Here is a 19,934-nt window from a genome sequence, read left to right on the forward strand (position 1 = left end):
AAAATTGTAGGTGAAAGAGACTGTGATCCTAAATAAACTATATGAAAAAGCTGTCCTGGACAAGGCTAACAAGATAATCGCAGACCCCCAACATCTGCTCTCCACAGAATACGAAGTTCTCCCCCTAGGTAGAAGGCTTCGCATGCCAAGATGTAACTATAAGCTCTTAAAACTATAATTTGTCCCATTCTCCATTAAACTAATCAATTCTCTCAAGCAGAAACGATGATTAGGACATGATCACCAGCACCTGCACTTTATCTTAGACACCACTTGAAGGGCCATGTGCAATATTCGGAATCTCCACTTGAAGGGTTATGTGCAATATATATTTATACCAAATGATGTCCAGGTGGAAACTGCTGCCAATGTCACTCAATGTTTGTTGCTGTCCTGTTGTTTACTTTGTCTACTGTATGTTGTATGTATCGTCTCTGTTGCACTTGAAGCATGAAAGTACCATGCCCAAGACAAATTTCCCCTCGGGGACAATAAAGTATAATCAATCAATCAATCAATACAAAAACTGATCAAATAGTGGACAACAAGAAGTCAATCTCAAAATAATCTTTATTCACATGATTTCTTTTACAATATTTTCCATCTTTGAAATATTACAAGTGTGTCACACACAAACAGCCCATGGCTGACAGACCCACACACCCTTATGGCAGTCACGTGTTGGTTGGTAATACAGATTTTTTTGTTTGACCATTAAAATCCTTAACTGATCAACAACAATCAGTTCCATAAGTGGAAATCGTAAAGTGCTGCAGATACAGAGGTATTACTGTACATTAATTGCTAAACCATTCTCTCTGGATGTCTGTCATTTTTAGTAGGGGTGGAAAGCGCTACATTCGACAATGGCTGTCTAGTTGGGAGAATAGTTGTGGTTCACACCAAGCTATTCGGCCACAATGGCTTGAGGAAGAGACTGGAAAGATATTTCTAACAGTAATAAAACCCAAGATATAGACCGACATCCCACCAGCTTAAAGGCAAGTCACAAAGCTCGGAACTAAAGTGGAAGCCTAAGTGTTTTTCAGCACCACCTAGGGGATATTTCATAAAGTAGGGTTAGAAGGGTAGAAGGGTATTTTTGGCTCAACATTGGCTCAATACTCCCAACAACCCGTCTACAGTCGAGGCACAGTCACTGGTCTTATTCCATATCGGTTTGCAATATGAAGTGATAAAATCATGATTCACAATTTCTACCCACCACCACCGTTCATCTTCATGTTCAACGCTTGGAACGAACTAACACACGTGAGATCAACAGCATCAATAAACACTCGTGGCATATGATCTGAACAAACGATGCAATTAGGCAACTATTTCAGGCAATCTTTGGAGGACACGATTACCACAACAGGCCCTGCCCCCAATGAACCATCTACTGATTCACAACACAGCCTTTCTCTGTGAGGGCAAGTGGCCCGAGGTGAGACAACTGTGCAACGCACAACCCTGAAACATGACATTAAATCTACTTTGTTTATCATTATGACATCGTCACTAGTAGAAACTGGGGGGGTTATTCCATCAAAGTCGCTAAAGGAAAATCCAGGCTTATTTTTGATGTTTATCAAAAATAAGCCTAGATTTTCCTTTAGTGACATTGATGGAATACCCCCCTGGTCTCTCTCAACAAAGTGTGAAGGTGAGCTGTGGCTTCAGTTCAGTTCAGCACATGGTCTTCCTGACGGCCCGGACCATGTCTCCTTTAAACCCGTTCAGCTCGTCACACTGCTCCAGTTGGTCGTACCTGCCGCTCCGCAGGAAACAGATCAGGGAGGTCTTACAGGTCTCCTTGCAGGGCTCCGATACGTGGCCTTTAAACCTCAGGTACCAGAACTTCTGGAAGACCCGGTCATCGCTCACGAAGGTCCGGATCAGCCCGTCCCAGTCTGAAGGGAACAGACTGGTCACACCGTAGGCCTGAGAGGCCCGGTACAGCAGGGTCCACTTGGGGTTAGGGTCAGGGTGACTGGACAGGGGGGAGAGGGGGTTGGGGGAAGAGTTGGGGGACATGGGTCCCCCTGGGTGGTGGTTGGCCTCTGTGAGGTTGAGGATGTAGGTCTCATGGTCCAGCACCAGCCGAGAGCTGTCCTTGTAGTTCCCATCAACAAAGTACACACGGTAACCTGGCAAGCAGAAACAGAGTGCAACACACTCAGACACGTTCAAATAAAAGTTGCAAAACAGAGTGACACAATCATTTCCCACTGTGCCAACGTGAAATGAACTCTTTATTTTTGCTGAGATAGAATAGGAGAAGGGTTGATTAAATATGCCTCGTCAGAGTCTGGAGAGCTGATGAGAAGTTAAATAGTTTTTCGGAGGTTCTTCAAAAAGACATCAAGGGAAGATGGCCACAATCAATATGCCTGTGGCCTTTTTGACACAGTGGTTATTCCCCCAAATGGGCTCAGGATCAGTGTCCATGAGGTTCATGTCTCACCTGGGTTCAGGTTGATGAAGGTGGTGACACTCGGAGCGATGAAGGCCACACCTACTGGACGTGTCAAGGTCGCCTCGTCGTAAAACATCTGGAACTCGTCCACGTGAGTGTGTCCAAAAAACTGCCCCGTGATCGTACTCTCGTATCTGGAGGAACACAAAGAACATTTTGTCACATGAAATAAACCTGGATAGTGTCAATAGTGGACGCATCACATGTTACTTCAAATCATTAACCAGGAGGTCAGGTTCTGTAAACGGAGGAAAGATCAGGTATCTGAGGTACACCACAGCACACAGCTGGGCAGAACTGAAAGCAGGAACATTTTCTAATAGGGTTGGGCGGTTTTACGGTTAAACCATGGTTTTTTCGAAAATAGCAATGGTTTCTGCCAATACACTACAGTCATAAATTATATGTATACAAATATATGTAAAAAAACACAGTAAGAGTGTTTATCCAGCACCACTGTCCGTGTGAAAGACATGCCACGTGACAGCTTCTCCTCAGAAGGGAGAATTAGAAAAAGATATGGCGAGCGCAAGAGAGTTGGCTCCAAAAAAAGAAAAAAAGCAACTGCTGCAATTTGGAAGCATTTCGGGTTCCGACCAAATGACAAGGGCGAGCCAGCAAATGTTGATGAGGCTGTGTGTAAGATCTGCATGAAGAAGGTGAAAGAGGAGCGAGCAGAATCAGAGATGACTGCCTATTGTCGCGAGCTTGTGATTGACAGAGACAAAGATCCTCTTTTCTGGTGATAAGACCCCTATCTATCTACCCTCCCTCCACCCCCACCCAGAGAGCTTTGCATTGTCTGGATATGAACACTTGAACACTTGATCTCTGCACTTTATATTAATTATGACTCTTGCACTTTGATGTTGGTTTGCACTGTCTTGTCCTGTCTTGCACCTGTCCTGCTGTAAACCGTGCTCCATGGTACCAAACCAAATTCCTAACATGTTTACATGTCATGGCAATAAAAGTCTTCTGATTCTGATTCTGATTCTGATCAAATGGAGGCAGACGCTTTCCACTGATGTTGCGGGTGGCCCGAAAGTACTTTTTCAGCACAGCAGGCAAAGTTGTACATGTTACATGTCCTTCTGAAGCCTGAAAAAGCCTGAAATTAACATGCTTGTTTTTCTGGCGAAAAACCTAGAATAGGCTTGAACGTTGCGGTCTGTAGGATACGCTTTTATGCCCTTTTTCGTTACTGTCGTGGTATAGGCTGTGCTTTTAATTTAATTGTAGCCCAAATTAGTCCAAAGATTTGTTGTTAATTTCATTCCGTTTGCTTGACAGACGCCGGGGTATTAATGTTGCGTCATCTTTTTTAGCTGCTGTATTTGCACTCAAGCTTTATATATGTTGTTAAGATTTGCTATTCTGTTTCTGATGTTGTTCAGAGAATAAAACTGGAACATGCATCACATAAATGATAGTCATGATACCGTAAACCGCGGTTAAACCATAAACAGGGGTTAAACCATAAACCGTGGTTTAATTTGGGGACTGTTTAACGGCTTCGATACCGTCCAACCCTAATGTCTAAATCCATTATCACTGATAAAAACTGGAGTGTAACAGCACGTGGTGAAGAAACACAATGAAGTGAGCGCTGACTCTTGCATCATAAATACAGTTACGTTAGTTCAAACTCTTGGGCCATGAACTGAAGTGAACTGAAACTCGAGGCATGTGTTGGCAACAGGGGACGGGGTCACTCTCGGAAACTAGGGAGGCAGCCAGAACAGCAGCAAACAAGATCATAAGGTTTGTAGATGGCAGCCACACAGACACCACAGACACCACACACACCACACACGCACACACACAGACACCACACAGACACCACACACACACACACACACACACCTGTTGAGGATGTGATTGTAGTTCCAGCTCCAGCTGCTTAGACAGAGGCCAGGAGGGATGTGTCCGATGATGTGCACCTGAGAGAGAGAGAGAGACACACACACAGACAGATTTGGGGTAGAGAGAGAGAGACAGAACAGTGGAAAGTTATATTACAGGCATGCCAATAGCACCAGACCAATCAATACATTCAAATTTAATAAGATACACCCCACACACACACACACACACACACACCTTCTCTCCCTTGTCCTCGCTGGTCTGGAGGATGTGGACCAGCCATTGGAGCTGGTTAGCAGGGTCTGTGGAGTTCACCATCAACCAGTAGTTATCTCTGGCACAGAAGTTGGTGTTGAGGGAGACCACCCTCAGACCAGGCTGGACCTCCACCGTGTAGAACCCCCCATACCTGGGGAGAGGGAGGGAGGGCGTATTCGGTTGTTAAGTCTGACGTCAAACGTGACGTTTTGCAATTTCCGGGTCCAAACCAGAAATTCTCCGCACCAGAGTACCAGTGTACTACAGCGGTAGAATGACAGTTTAATCGTTTTTTAGACTCGGATCTATTCATACAACAAGGGACACAGCGCTTTCCCGTTTTCCCCATATTGTCAGGGTATTTGAGCCTCGGAAAAGCGCTATATAAATATAATTAATTATTATTATTGCGGCATTTCGAAGACAGCGCCTCAGCCAACTTTGGACCCGGAAACACGTCATGACTTAACAACCGGATAGTGTGAGTGGCCACAAGTGTACTGGGTCTCTTGCACTTACTGTAGCTAATTCACATCTGCTGTAGATTTGTCCCCCCCCCCCCCCCCCCCACTCAATAAAATCCCCTACAGACAGAGTCTATACTAGTGCTATAATCCAGGAAGCATGACCACTTCTGCTTCAAAGAAATAGACTGCCACCCCAAGCCTCAGCGAGCTAACTGTGTGTGATCACACCACTACTCCTCACATGACTGGTGATCCCACTACTACAGTACATCCAGAGATTGTACCTCTTCAATATTATTCTGTCTTAACCATGTAGGTTTACGCACTTCAGTAACTGAGCTTCTGCAGGCACACACACACAGGCGCACACACACACACACGCGCGCGCGCGCACACACACACACACACACACACAGGCGCACACACACAGGCACACACACAAAGAGATCCTATCACTCAATGGAATTTCCCGATTCAAATAAGGGCTAAACGGAGGTGACGATACCTGATGGTTTTCAGGGCCGTCTCTGGTAACCATGGCGCCCACTCCTTTGCCATGGTATCATAGAGCCATTTTGAGGACCGGTTGCCATGGATGAAGGGAGGGGGGAAGCTGTTAACCGGGGTACTCTCGTGGTTCCCCACCGCAGGGTACACAGTCACGTTGGGGCCCAGGTGTCTGTGGACAGACGGGGATGTGGAGAGTGGTTACTGCTTCAACCTGACCACACAGTCATGAAACAAAACCTCATCAACATATTATGTGCACATATTCAATTGACTCCCAACACATCTCTAGTCTATTGATGGGTCATGTAGTCCCTGAAGGACTGGACTTTGAGATTCAGTTAAATATGTATATGAGTGTGCGTGCATGCATGTGTGTTAGGGGTGGGCATCGACGATCGATAATTGATCGATAAGGATCTTGGTCGATCACAAAATAAAACATTTGGTCGATCACCAAAAAAAAAAAAAAAAACTTTTTTTTTTGTGATCGACCAAATGTTTTATTTTGTGATCGACCAAGATCCTTATCGATCAATTATCGATCGTCGATGCCCACCCCTAGTGTGACCAGGTATCTCACTTCTGTATGAGTCTGGAGATGATAGTGAGTTCAGACAGCTGTTGTTTCCTGGTCTGAGACCAGACGTTGTGAGCGGGTATATCTCCTGTCCAATAGACCCAGTCCCAGGGTCCGGTTCTGGCAGCGTTCTCCAGAAGGTTCTCAATGGTGCGGAGGGGCAGGTCACATTTGCTGTACGTTCCCCAGAACCCAGCCTCCCTTCGGCGCCAGCTAGGGGAGCCCGACCCGTTACGACAACACAGAGGGTCCTTACAGTCCGCGCTGCTGCCCGCCACATACTCCTGCACAAAAACACATAGTCATGGTGGTGTTTAACTCAGGTTCTTACGTCTAGATGAAAAAGTAATTTCCCCTTCACATGGGAGGGATACAAGTTGAGCCCACCATTGAGCCCACCATTCACTGGCATAGCACCAGAATATCTGAAAGACCTTTTGCTAGCATATCAGCCCAATAGAGCTCTCAGGTCTTCTGACGCTGGTTTTCTCTGTGTACCACATGTACAAAAGAAGAGATTTGGTGAGGCTGCATTCACCCAAATTGTGGAATGCACTGCCAGTTTACATTAGGGATGCAACCTCAGCACATATGTTCAAGTCAAGACTAAAAACACATCTTTTTAATATCGCCTTAAAATGACTAACACACACACACACTGCAACATTTGCAAGAAAAGCTCTATACAAATAAAAAGTTATTATTATTATTATTATTGTGAACACACTCACCTGGTCCCAGTGTATGTCCGTGATGAAGAGGACCCTGCTCTGGGGGGATCCGGGTTTGGGTGGGGTTAGGGGGGTGACAGGGGGTTTGGGGACCTTGGGCAAGGTGATGTTCCAGGGAGCGTAGATGTCGAAGTGGCCGCACTGGGGCCCCACGAGGATGGCGCAGGCCTCAGTCGGCCACAACAGGGACTGCTGCAGCGCCCTGATGAAGTCGTCCCTGAAGAGCTCTGTTATCTCGCGACACACTTCCTCGTCAGCCAGATGGAGACGGATACACGCCTCGCCCACCGCACGCGCCACACGCTCCTCGTTCACATCGCTCTAGAGAAGGGAGAAGACACAGGGAGGATGATTAGAAGGGCAGATGGACACCAAAGAGTGACTTCCTGAATTATGCCGAAATGACGCTGTGTATAATATTACAACCATGTTGCACTAAGGAGCGCTATCATGACTCTGATCTTTTAATGCCTGCCGCAATAAGACCTCCTCCAGCTGGCTCGATCGGGGTGATCAGAGTCAGGCCTGTTGTTACTGTAGGCCTATATAATGTTTCAGATGTCTATTTATGTCAAATAATGTATAAATATACATCACATTTTATTTTAATTAACATTTTATTTTATTCTATTATTCAATTGTCACTTTATTTTGTTGTCTTTTGTGGGGTGGCTGTGTGTGAAATTGTGCACAAAGTGAAACTGCTTTACACAACTTGCAGGCATACAGAGACATTTTGAAACATTAAAATTGTTCCATTGAAAAGAAATGGTTAAAAACAGTAGCCGAAGCTGAGTAAAGGGAAGAGACTGAGGCTACCATGCAACCACAACATGGTTAGCACCTTCCAGTCAGCCATGACTCAAGCCTTCCTGTGTTTCAATGTGACTGGAACTGATGCCTCGGGTGTCACTTGAGCCCATCTAACAAAGCTCCACTTGAGAAACTGACGCCTTGAAATGTTGCATTTTGCAAAAAGCACCTTCCTCGTACAAAATGCACACACACGCACGGTAGAATCAGGTGTGTTAACTAGTGCTGGCCAGGAACACGTATGACCATTGTTCTGGTCAATTCAAAACACATGCACAAAAGCATTGATGAAATAGATTGAGATTGAACTGGGTCAATGTCTTAATAAGGATCTCTCCTGGGACCAACATCGTCCGTCTTATTAGTTTGATGTTAATTGTATGCTTACCTGGACTGCCTACCTATTTTGGTTAATTAAGACATCTTAAGACATCTTAAGACAAGGTGATGGCTGGTGTACATCCATCCTTACCATAAGAGCGATGTCCAGGATGGTGAAGACCACTTTGCACACGGGACAGGTGAGGTTCCGCCAGTTGAAGCCGACCTGGAGGCGGTCCACCTGGCTGAGGAAGGTCAGACTGGGGGGCTTGTCCTCCAGGGGGTGAGAGGAGGTCAGACTGGGAGACTTGTCCTCCAGAGGGTGAGAGGAGGTCCCCCACGGTGCCCAGATCAGACCCAGGGCAAGGCACACCAACCCGAGGGCGGCTCTCATTGTCCTGATCGCAGAGGCACGTTGAAGGAACACGTGTAACAGGCTGCGTGAGAACAAGTAACGTCGATTTTCCGTAGATATTCAACCTAAACTTCTCGGATTAGTCAGTTGCCAGCGTGCATGTCAGAAAAAACTTTGCAGGACAGTGTTGCGCAGTGCGACAAGCACTAGTAAAAGTCTATGCGAGTGGTATGTCAACGAACAGGAAGTGTATCTTATCTTCCCCCCAACGAGCGGGACTGCTTTCTACAGCACACCGATTAGATGGATATCATCATCGGTTTGTGCCAAGACAAGACCGCCGAGTATTGAACTTTCCAAAAAGGTGCGATGCTGCAAAGACGCTCGCTGCTTTTATCAACAACGCTGGAGGTCAGCTGACTGATGTCACGTGAGAAGAAGGTAGGTCTTTTGCAAGCTGTCGCTGATTGGTCATTAGCTTTTATTTCATGTTTGGCTGTGTTCGAAATGGCATACTAGCATACTGCATACTAGCATACTCAATTAGTATATACTGCATACTGCTTACTAAATTCATAATAAGTATGCCAATACCAGCCGACCGAAAAGTCTAGTTACATACATTTCTTGCATACTCAAATTTAACATAATCTACAGTGTGAACGCACTGCATACTCAAAATCTACGTCATATCTAGTATGAGTAGTATGCTAGTATGCCATTCCGAACACAGCCTAGGTCTTTTGCAAGCTGTCGCTGATTGGGTCTCTTCTTGGTCACATTAGCTTTTATTTCATGTTTGTCCCCTAGTTATTCTAATGCAGCTTTCAGTTGAGTTTGTGTTCGTACAATTTCACAAGCAATTATTTATTTATTAGTTTATTAGATTTTTTTAAAATTAAGCAAATGAAAACCGTGTCAATTTAGCAATGTCAAATGGCCAGCATTTAATACCTAATCACACCTCAATCAATTAACCTGATCTATCTTGCATAGGAGGAGGTTACTATCCTTTTTCGAGGATGATTCGAATGCAGGATGGAGGAGAGGAAACGTGTTCCTAACCATTTAGAAAAGGTTCTTTATGCTGTTGGCTAAAGCCTAAAGGTTATGGCCATGTTATAAAACTGTATGTCAGTAGGTGCATGACGGTAGTTTCACATAGCCTAGTTAGTTACAATACAGGGTCAAGGGTCAGAAAGAGGGAAACATAAAATATAAAACTTTTTCAAAGCAATGACAAATAAAGTAATCTGAATGCTGGTAAAAATACAGCAATGATGCCTCCTATAATGACAAAACCTGTACCAAAGTATCAACAATAAACCCATACAATCCATTTGGCAGTGCATGGAGCTCGGCAAGATAAAAATAAAACATTGCAGGCTAATCATGTGGTGACAGTTTACGTTTGTTTGTTCCTTCCTAACTGGCTGGCACAAGTCATGTCACATGTCATCCCACCCTTCTCCCACCACAAACTGCTGATGCAGGAGTAGATATAAAAATGAAAACATCATGTGAGTACAACCAGAACAGTGAAATAACACGATGCGACTCATAAAGTATAATGGTTTATTTGTTTATATAATTGCATAGATATTTCTTCAAAAACATTGTTCTTTTTTACATTTCTTTGGCAGTGTCTCATGAGCAACTCTCACTGTGTACCATCATTCCTGGAATTCCGGGAATTCACTTGTTGTTAGTGTTAAATACTTTTCAAATTTCAGCCTTTAATTCGCCTCTGAACTGACCAGGGTGATTTAATTACATTTTCACCACATGTTAGTACAGACATCTGAACAGTGTGTATGTATGTATGCAGCTGTAGTGAACTAGAAAAAGTTGACCAGGCATAAGAATAATCTTAAAGATAAATAAAAAAAAGCTTGAATCATGGCTGCCGTGGACTTTTGATAAAAGTCTAAAAGCATCATAATATATTCTAGTTAAAACTGCATAGCCAAACTATCTCTATAGCTCTGAGGTGAATCAAGTGGCTTAATGGATACATGACATGGCTATAGAGGCTGTACATGTACAAGTGGTGGTGTTGATAAGCAGAGCTGCAGCTTGCAACAACAGCTGGAGCTGGAGACGAGGGCTAGTGTGGCACAATTCACTTGTCCTGCATCTTCTCCAGGATGGGGACAATCATGTCAAACTTAGGCCTCTTGGCCGGGTCCTCGTTCATACACAGTCTCATCAGCTTACAGATGTGGGGGGAGATACCTGGGGGAATGGTGGGTCGAAGACCCTCGAGAGCCACCTGTGGGGAAAGGGAGGAGTGGGGCGCGGGGGGTAGGGTTAGGGGGAAGAACGGGATGGGGGATGAGACAGGGAAGAGGGGTAGAGGGGTTAACATAAAACAACATAATAATGAGGTTCCCTATGCAACACAAAGATTGTATAGACGTGCAGACACACACACACACACACACACACACACACACACACACACACACACACACACCTTCATGCCTATCTCCATGTGTGAGAGCTCAGCGAAGGGAACCTCTCTAGTGACCAGCTCCCACAGCAGAACAGCGAAGCTCCACATGTCAGCTGACCTCCTGTTAATGTCCTCTGGCCTCTTCTGGAGGGCTGGCGGGAGGAAGGAGGGAGGAGAGGGGAGCACATGAGGACGGTGATGGGGGGAGGGAGGGATCCATGTGGATTGAGGAGAGGGAGAATTCAATTCAGAGGAAGAATCCAGGAAAGGGAGTGTGGAGAGCAGAGAGTGGAAGTGATGAGGCAGACAGAAAAAAGAGCTTGTTTTTTGTAAACAAAACACACTCAATTTGAAACAAGCACACAAGATTAACAGAGTTAATTATTATAGACTGCTGTGACTAAATACTAGAGCATGATTGTGACTGAGTGTGTGTGTGTGTGTGTGTCTGTCTGATTGAAAGTGTGAATGACTCATACACTTCGAAGCGGATTCCTGAGAGGTTTAGCAGAGAGGAAAGAGGACTATGGGAGGAAAAGGATGAGGAGAAAGAGAGAAAGAAAGATAAGTGTGGATACCTTCAGGTGCCACCCATGCAGGGCAGTACATACGTCCAGGACACTGGAAGGAAAACTTGGCATCGGCCATGCTTATCCTGGCCGTCATGTCCTCATCAATCTGTCAATCAAAATCAATCAATAGGACAACAGGCTTATCAATCAATCCCAGAGACGCGGCTGTTCAACCATCTCAACACATCAAGGACTTCAACAGAGGGTACCTTTACCGGGTGTTTGCTTTGACCAGAAGTGTTAGAGTTGTGTAATCATGTTGTCATTGTGTGTTGTGGTCTCTCACCATTACACTCTTGCTGTTGAGGTACTGGCGAGAGACCATTGGCTCTAGAGTGTGTAGAAAAGCCATCCCACTGGAGATGTCCAATGCGAACTTCACTGCCTGAGTCTGGTCTACCACCAAAGCTGATATAGGGAGGAGAGGGGAAAGGAGAAGGGAACAGAGATCAGGAATGGGCAAAAAGCACCTTCCTCTTACAAAAATAACAAACACGAGCACGCACACACACACAGAGACACACACACACACACACACACACACACACACACACACACACACACACACACACAGACACACTCACTAGTGCCCTGGTGCAGTATGTTGTAGAGGGATCCATAGGGCATATAGGGGGTGATGATGATGGGGTGAGGGGAGGGGGGAGACTGACAAGCCCCCACTACAGGCAGAACATTGGGGTGAGAGAAGATCCTAGGAGAAGACCGGGGGGGGAAGGAGGGAGAGGAGAGGGGGGAGGAAGAGATTAGCCTGGGCATTTAGTCCACGTCATACCGGGTAAGGTTTCTGTATAAAGGCTCATTATCAGTTATCACTAGTCAAGCAGTTCATGTTCACTATTTCTGCATTATTTGATTCACATTATTTGATTCTGCATTATTTGATTCACTGGCTCCCCGCTGGTGGAATGAGCTTCCCACGGCTGTCAGAACTGCAGAGTCACTACCCATCTTCCGTCGGAGACTGAAGACCCATCTCTTCAGGTTACACCTTAACTGCTCCTCCTGAGACATCTACTGCCCCCCAGCACTGCGTCTCCTGAAGACACCCGCTTTTCCCCTTTACTGTGTCCCCCAAGACTTCTACTGCCCCCCCTGTACTGTTTCTCTGTTTCTCAAGTGTCTATAAAAAAAATATGGATTATTCTTCCTGCTACGACTGGTGGATTGACGATTCACTTGCTTAGTCAAATGTATTGATTGTAAGTCGCTTTGGAATAAGGCGTCTGCTAAATGCCAAAAATGTAAAAAAAAAAAAATTAAACAAAATAAACTCACAACTGACCGTCCTGGCTCCTAGTATCAAAATGTTAGTGCCGGTGAAAAAGGACACTGTGTGTAGCTACAGCATAGGAGCTGTCCTCTGTAGAGCAGATATTCTAAAGGACCAACAAAAAGGGGATAGTGGTTTAGCCTGCTACCTGAGTTTAGGGTGCTCCTCGTTGAAGTCCCGGCTCTTCCTTGTGGTCCAATCTCTGACCTGCAGCACCTTCACCACGATCTCATCCCCCTGCCAACGACCCTGCCACAGCTTGGAGAAGAGAGGGGTGGGGGGGCTATGTTTTAGAAAGAGGAGAAGACAAGAGTGCTAGATGAGAAGTGCTAGCTGAGGGCTAACAGGAGCTCCCAGGACATACCTCTCCAGAATGGTTCTCATTGATTTTGGCCAAGAGGGACAGCTGCTTATAGTCAATACCAGCCTGCTTGTTCAGAGTACCGTTACCTGGGAGAGAGAGAGAGACAGTAAAACACAAAGACAAACGTAACAGAGACATTATCATGAATTGTATGAGGTGGTGTGAGTGTGTGTGTGTGTGTGTGCGTGTGTGTTACTCACGGGGACGTGTCCGCATGGTGCCCTTCCAGAAGGTTTCTTTAAAGGGGACTTTGCTCAAACTCTGGCCCAGTTTCTCTGCCTTCTCTGAAAAAGAGACAGGAGAGAGAGAGAGAGAGAGAGAGAGAGAGAGAGAGAGAGAGAGAGAGAGAGAGAGAGAGAGAGAGTGAGAAAGTGCTAATGACAGATTATATTCATATACCAGCAGAGATCCATGAGGAGGTAGGTGTTAGTTGAGATGACCCTAAAATGACATCTGACCTTTGAGCAGCTGGCTGAGGTGGGGCTTGGCCTTGTCCAGAGGGCTCTCCCCATACCTGTTACACACGCACACCTGGGAGCCACAGGTAACCAGGTCCTGAAGAGGAGGAGGGGAGGAGGAGGAGGGAGAGGAAGTGACTTATTTAATACACACTTATTTAATCTTCTCTGGGTGCCAGTTTGTATTTGATGTTTGGAAATTATGACATTTGAATACGGCTTCTTATCTTACTGACGTAACAAAATAATAGATCACTGACAACGAATGAAGAGCAACCTTTCCCATTGTACCTGCAGTAACCATTTCTCTCCAGCAGATGGCAATTTCAACCACCAGTTTGTGGGCAGCAATCCTGCCTTGAGATTTTGAAGCCGGCAATACCATGTAGCCTTGGGGAAAACTGCAGGGCACTGCAGCAACTCGTGCCAAAAAGCATGTTTCCCCATTAAAACCCACTGTTTTATAGTCCACCAGCCATGTCAGGAGCAATTTATTTTCTGTAGGTTGTACCGAATTGAAGGCCGGTCCTCGACAAATGTGTCAGTGAAAAAGTTAATCCGTTGCAGGTCAGAAAAACACTGAAACATGTCACTACTTTATTGTCATTGAGGAGTACCAGATGTGTGTGGGAGGGATTGTTTATCAGAGTGACAGCTCTGATAGAAACTGAAAGAAACTGTTCTGGAGCTGGTACGGGACCTGAGGATCCTGTACTTCTTGAGTCTCTTAGATGGGAGGGGGACTTGACGGTAGGGAGGTTTTCACCAGGGCCTTCCGGTCGGACACAGTGCAGTTGCCGTACCACACTTTGATGCAGTCGGTGAGGATGCTCTCAATGGTGCAGCGGTAGAAGTTGGCCAGAATCCTGGGAGACAGCTGGGCTTTCCTCAATCTCCTCAGGAAGTATAGACGCTGATGCGCCATTTTGATCAGGGAAAAGGAGTTGAGGGTCCAAGAGAGGTCCTCTGGGATGAGGACACCCAGGAACTTCAGCAACGGACTGTGTCCGCAGCGGTTGGTGCCACCAATCAGATGTCGCCGTGAAGGCTATGGCAGCAACCGTTAACAGGATTACTTTGAAATTATCTCTGACCCCTCCCACCCTGCTCACCACCTGTTGCAACTGTTGCCCTCTGGACGGCGCTACAGATCCCTGGCCACCAAAACATCCCGTTTCAAAAACAGTTTTTTCCCCTCTGCTATAAGGACTCTCAACACCTGATTCACTGCACTAACCCTGCCAGATGTACTGCACTTTATAAGTTGTAAATATTTACTATGTTTTTGTATGTGTGTATGTGTGTTATGTCCATTGTGATAGTTATGTACACTGCTGTATTGAGCTTTTCCACCTGCTTTTCCACCTGTACCGACAACAAATTCCACCGACCTAGGTCGTGTGGTCATTAAACGATTCATCCATTCATTCATTCATTCATTCGTTCATTCATTCGTTCATTGCTTCACTGCAACAATCCCGCCTTTCATAGAAATCCATTAGGCGGTCAGTAGTTCCTTTCATCCAGTTATGTATATATTATCAATGTGTGGGCCTAAAAGGTTGTGTGTGTCAGGTCAGGTACCCTACCTCCGCCACCAGGTCCTGTCCCCAGAAGCAGGCATAGTGCAATGGCGTGTTGCCATGTTCGTTGACTGTGTTGGGGTCGGCTTTGCAGTGGATCAGCTGGAAACACCACGTGAGATTTAGTTAGATGATTTATCGGGACAAGCTTTAGATCATATACTTTATCAACTCTCAACTACCTTGAGGTTGTGTCATTGAAGAGGAGAGGAGGATATTTGTGTGTGTGTGTGTGTGTGTGTGTGTGTGTGTGTGTGTGTGTACGTACCTTAGCCACTATGTCTCTGTGGCCGTGGCTGGCTGCCAGGTGTAGTGGCGTATCGTCTCCTCGGTTCATCACGTTGATACGACCTCCCCTCATGATGAGCATGTCAACAACGCCACTCCTTCCCTCTCTACATGCCCAGTGGAGGGGGCTGAAACCATGGTCATCACTGGGGGAGAGAGAGGGCGATAGAGTCACTCAGTCACTCAGTCAATGACCATTCTCAGAATCTCTTTGTGAGAAAATTCTGAGAGAGAGGGGGATGGAGAAAGAAAACTCACCCAGTCACTCAGTCAATGACTGTTCCCACAAAGATGGTTCAACGGAATGTTTTGATGAGTCATGCTTGTACTGTATTTTTCTGCCATCATTAGGATATGGGATAATGTAATAGTGTGTTGAATAATACCATAAATATTTACTACACTACTGGAGTGGGAGGGGTGGAGAGAGAGGCTTGGAGGAATGTTAGTCTTCCTAAGCCCCCTCCTCCCTCTCTCCCCACCTCTAAGCCTCTGTGTGTAGGGGAGGGGTAACCCTTGTTACAGTCTGTCACTGTGCCTGAGGGTCCTGAGCTGGGACTGGGGTGGCAGGTAGCCCTAGAGGTTAGAGAATGTCGGCTAGCAATCAGAAGGTCGCAGGTTCAATCCCCGCCACAGGAGGGAGCTGCATGTCAGCTGGTGACTGGAGGGTTGCTGGCATCATGTGTGCCTACTGCCATATGTGCCTACTGCCCTACCACTGCCGTTGTGCCAAGGCACTTAACCCCTGATTGCCCCAGGGGTGCTGACGATGGCCGACCCTGTGCAATGACAAAAATAAAGAAATCGGTCTTCTACTGTGTGCCCTACTGCCAACTGTCAGAGCTACCACTTAACTGGCCCCGTGACCTTACCCCCCACTACTACCGTTGACCCCTAGTCAGCTGTCAGTGTTTCTCACAGTCCTCTGTCAAAGGAGGGAGAACACACACACACACACACACACACACACACACACACTCTAACTATGTGTCTACAAATCTCCAGAGAGCAGGCCGGAGCCGTCAGGGACCAGGTTCTCAGCCATGTGTGATCCTGAAAATGGAACAGTTCTGTTTTAAGTAGGTTTTGTTGCGAGCCAACAACATTCTATAGGCTACCTATGTTTGACAAGATCATATCTTAAGTCAGATCACTGTGTGTCATAGAATTCCCCATCTTTACTCTCTGTCCAGTTATCCACACATCCATGTTGTTGAGTGTATAAACAGATAGTCCCGTCCCTGCCCTGACTGTGAGAGTTATAAACAGGATAGAGGGGAAAAAAACTCAGGAATGACACAGAAAAAAACATGGAATCCTCAACCAGGCACGCACGTACACAGACGCACACACACACACACACACACACACACACACACACACACACTCCCAACGGGAGTTCCAAAATGTCATTTATTTCAGGCTTCTCCCACTCCAATCGTTAGCACACTGTGTTTTGAATGTAGCACTGAATCACTCATAGTTTCACAGACGGGTAACACAACAACACAACCACATAGCCCGTCTTCTCAGATGTGTATGTGTGCAACCGAGTCTGCTCACTGAAAGTCTCTGGCAGAAGTGGCTTAGTCCCAGACTAAGAATAAAGTAGAGGAAATGGCCTTGGCTACTATGTGATCATTATGGATCTGTATAGAGTAGACCTACCTCACACACCACCGCAGCACTTACGGGCTTGCCCTAGAGGATACCCTGTAATGTAACTGTAGGCTACTCTATAGTATACCTGATAGCTAGAAACCTGTAATTGACGACAGCGCTACTATACAAGACAACCCAATCATATTATTATCGTTCATTTCCCCTCGGGGATCAATAAAGTACCTATCTATTGATCTATCTATCTATCTATCTATCTATCTACACACTATTAGAACCCATCTAGACGTTTCCTAGCCCGGCAGCTCCAACTCTGAATTATGATCCAGCTTTTAAGGCCAAGTCTGCTGTTGTCATACCAAAGAGTGGGCTGACGCAGAGAGCAGAACCAGCAGTCAAAAGCCAGTAGGCTTCCAGAGACGGAAGGTAAACATATGCTTGAAAGGCTCAGCTGCAGCTCCAGTGCCTTTCTAGGGATTCAGGCTCCGATCAGAACTATGATAACAAGCCCCCGTACTGCACAAACACAGTCGTTACTCAAACTAGTTCATCCACAGAGACCTAAGTGTCTAACTTTTCAATGTTCTCTTCAGTGCTATTCAGGCATCTGATGAAATGAAAACGTTGTGTGATGCCCTGCTCTGTGCCCACTTCTGCTTTCTCCCTCTATCCCCCCATTCCTTTCTTCTTGCCTCATCACTCTTTCTTCTCTCTGGCATTATCCCCCTCTTTTTTTTATTTATTTATCCCCACCATTTTCCGTCTCTCTGCTCTCCAGAAACACACACACACACACACACACACACACACACACACGCACACACACACACACACACACACACACACACACACACACACACACACACACACACAGAGAGAATAGTGCTACGCCTTTTCTGGGCACTCCAAGGCTCTGTGTGCTATTTCTGTCTGGAGATGACATCAGGAGAGGGGGAGAAGGGAGAGGGGAGAAGAAAAGAGGGAGAGATATTGAGAGAGGTCTGGTGTGGTTCAAATCAGCATGCTCTTGAGTCAGTGCACAATATGGAAACTATTTGTCCGTCCCTCCACAACTGAGCCAAGGATCCCTTGCAGCGCACGCACACACACACACACACACACACACACACACACACACACACACACACACACACACACACACACACACTCACACACACTCTCTCTCTCTCTCTCTCTCTCTCTCTCTCTCTCTCTCTCTCTCTCAAACTATATCTAAGGCCTTAAGTACATCATAAATAATGACGCTTTTTTGTTTAACACTCCCTCATTCTGTCAGTGGAAAATTATTCGGGTGAGCATTTTCCATTATGTAAAGCAGTGTCTAGTCCACTGTGAGTCGCGCACACACACACACACACACACACACACACACACACACACACACACACACACTCCCATCACATGGAATACCCATGAGCACAGTCTAAAGATGTGGTGTGGTCGACACCAAACCATGGAAAAGCATCATGATGAAGAGAATCAGCCCACCAGGAACACTCACACTACACCCTATAATCACTATAACATCCCTCTGCAGGGCTTGTTGCTAACACAACACAGAAGGACACTCCCCGAGGGTGTACTTTCAGCCATCGAAATAGCCGGAGGAGCAGAACTGAGTCGTTGACTTTGACCAATCTTTGACCATAAGAAGCTAACAGGAAGGGTGTGGCACTCTCAAGATGGTCATCACCATCATCATCATCATCATCATCATCATCATCATCATCATTGTCTCACAACCATCATGATCATCATGGCTGAACCAATCCTTTGGGTAACAACTCAAATAAACAGAGACTTTTTACTGAAAGAGAAAATGAAGGTGTGGATGGGATGGAGCTCTCAGGGTTGACTATTTACAATATGTCCAAACTCAGGTGTTCTGTCTGCTCCGTGTGTTGACATACTACGGCATCTCCTTCAGCTTCTGTCTCCCCTCCCTCCTCTTATCAGTTCCATTGTTGACAGAGTTGTGAAACGTACTGTTACTGGGTGCGAGTTCTGTATACTGTAACTGTATCTCTCTCTCTCTCTCTCTCTCTCTCTCTCTCTCTCTCTCTCTCTCTCTCTCTCTCTCACACATGCACACACACGCACGCACGCATACACACACTTGTGTGTGTGTGTGTGTTTCTGTGCAGGGGTCCACTCACCCCTGGTTGAGGTCATTCTCTGTGTTGTCCAACCACAGACGCACGGCCACAGCATTGCCCTCTCGACACTGCGTGAATATATCATCCATGATGGCACCCTCGCTCTGCTCCTGCTCTTCTTTATTTTCCTCCTACTCCTCTTTCTTCTTCCTCCTGCTCCTCCTCCCTCTTTCCTTTCTCTCTCCACCTACTGTGGCAGGTCTGTTCAGCTGAGTGAGGGCTAAACGTCAGTGTTGGAGTGCAGTGGGGGTCCACGGGAGAGGGGCAGGATCAGACAGAGGAGACCCTCGGTCTCTGTTGCACCTGAAAGAGAGTAGATCTAGATGACCCGATGTACAATACAATGTCATTGTTCAAATAAAATAAAAACTTTACACAGCTGTTGATGACGCTGTAGATGTGTGTGCGTGTGTGTGTGTGTGTGTGTGTGTGTGTGTGTGTGTGTGCGTGTGTGTGTGTGTGTGTGTGTGTGAGAGTGTGTGTGTGTGTGTGTGTGTGTGTGTGTGTGTGTGTGTGTGTGTGTGTGTGTGTGTGCGTGTGTGTGTGTGTGTCCTAGATCAGTGTGTCTACAGTAGTTGGGTCTAAAATAAATGACGATATTTTTTTAAACAGGAACCTTTCTCATCATGCCAATCATTACCAATGTTGCAACAAAGAAAATGATGTTGACGTTGTCTGTCACTGCATGTTGATCACATTCTCATGTGAAGAAGGCAACACAAGTAACTTGTTGAAACTCGAAGTTAATG

The 19,934-nt window shown here is 46.0% G+C and overlaps 2 protein-coding genes across 3 annotated transcripts; both read right to left on the minus strand.

The window, feature by feature from the left end:
* Positions 1 to 552: 552 nt before the first annotated feature.
* smpd1 (sphingomyelin phosphodiesterase 1) lies at positions 553 to 8,727 on the minus strand. The gene is made up of 8 exons (XM_080549670.1): positions 8,174 to 8,727; positions 6,889 to 7,209; positions 6,161 to 6,441; positions 5,576 to 5,749; positions 4,583 to 4,754; positions 4,346 to 4,422; positions 2,468 to 2,613; positions 553 to 2,150 (listed from the first exon to the last, which is right to left on the minus strand). The coding sequence occupies exons 1-8, from the start codon at positions 8,414 to 8,416 to the stop codon at positions 1,690 to 1,692; spliced, it is 1,875 nt and encodes a 624-aa protein (XP_080405796.1). The 5' UTR covers positions 8,417 to 8,727; the 3' UTR covers positions 553 to 1,689.
* A 1,484-nt stretch (positions 8,728 to 10,211) lies between these two features.
* On the minus strand, positions 10,212 to 19,274 carry ilk (integrin-linked kinase; the record flags this gene model as incomplete). 2 transcript variants are annotated; one of them, XM_080550142.1, is made up of 12 exons in its annotated part: positions 10,212 to 10,649; positions 10,854 to 10,984; positions 11,411 to 11,510; positions 11,691 to 11,812; positions 11,989 to 12,116; positions 12,844 to 12,953; positions 13,060 to 13,145; positions 13,260 to 13,343; positions 13,518 to 13,614; positions 15,107 to 15,202; positions 15,369 to 15,534; positions 19,186 to 19,274. In XM_080550142.1, the coding sequence occupies 12 exons, from the start codon at positions 19,272 to 19,274 to the stop codon at positions 10,500 to 10,502; spliced, it is 1,359 nt and encodes a 452-aa protein (XP_080406268.1). In that variant the 3' UTR covers positions 10,212 to 10,499. The 2 variants fall into 2 exon arrangements, with proteins under 2 accessions (XP_080406268.1, XP_080406269.1); XM_080550143.1 differs by lacking the exons at positions 13,060 to 13,145; positions 13,518 to 13,614 and having other exon boundaries at positions 12,844 to 13,010; positions 13,320 to 13,343.
* Positions 19,275 to 19,934: the final 660 nt, after the last annotated feature.

The sequence above is a fragment of the Nansenia antarctica genome (assembly GCF_963989245.1).
Source record: "Nansenia antarctica genome assembly, chromosome: 20".
NCBI lineage: Eukaryota > Metazoa > Chordata > Actinopteri > Argentiniformes > Microstomatidae > Nansenia > Nansenia antarctica.

What these genes read in the sequence shown, in the direction of transcription:
- smpd1 (XM_080549670.1), bottom strand. Translation starts at nt 8,416, where the DNA reads ATGAGAGCCGCCCTCGGGTTGGTGTGCCTTGCCCTGGGTCTGATCTGG. An exon ending in ATCTCCAGACTCATACAGAA is followed by an intron (nt 5,750 to 6,160) that starts GTGAGATACCTG and finishes GTCTGTCCACAG; the next exon opens with ACACCTGGGCCCCAACGTGA. An exon ending in ACGGCCCTGAAAACCATCAG is followed by an intron (nt 4,755 to 5,575) that starts GTATCGTCACCT and finishes CCCTCTCCCCAG; the next exon opens with GTATGGGGGGTTCTACACGG.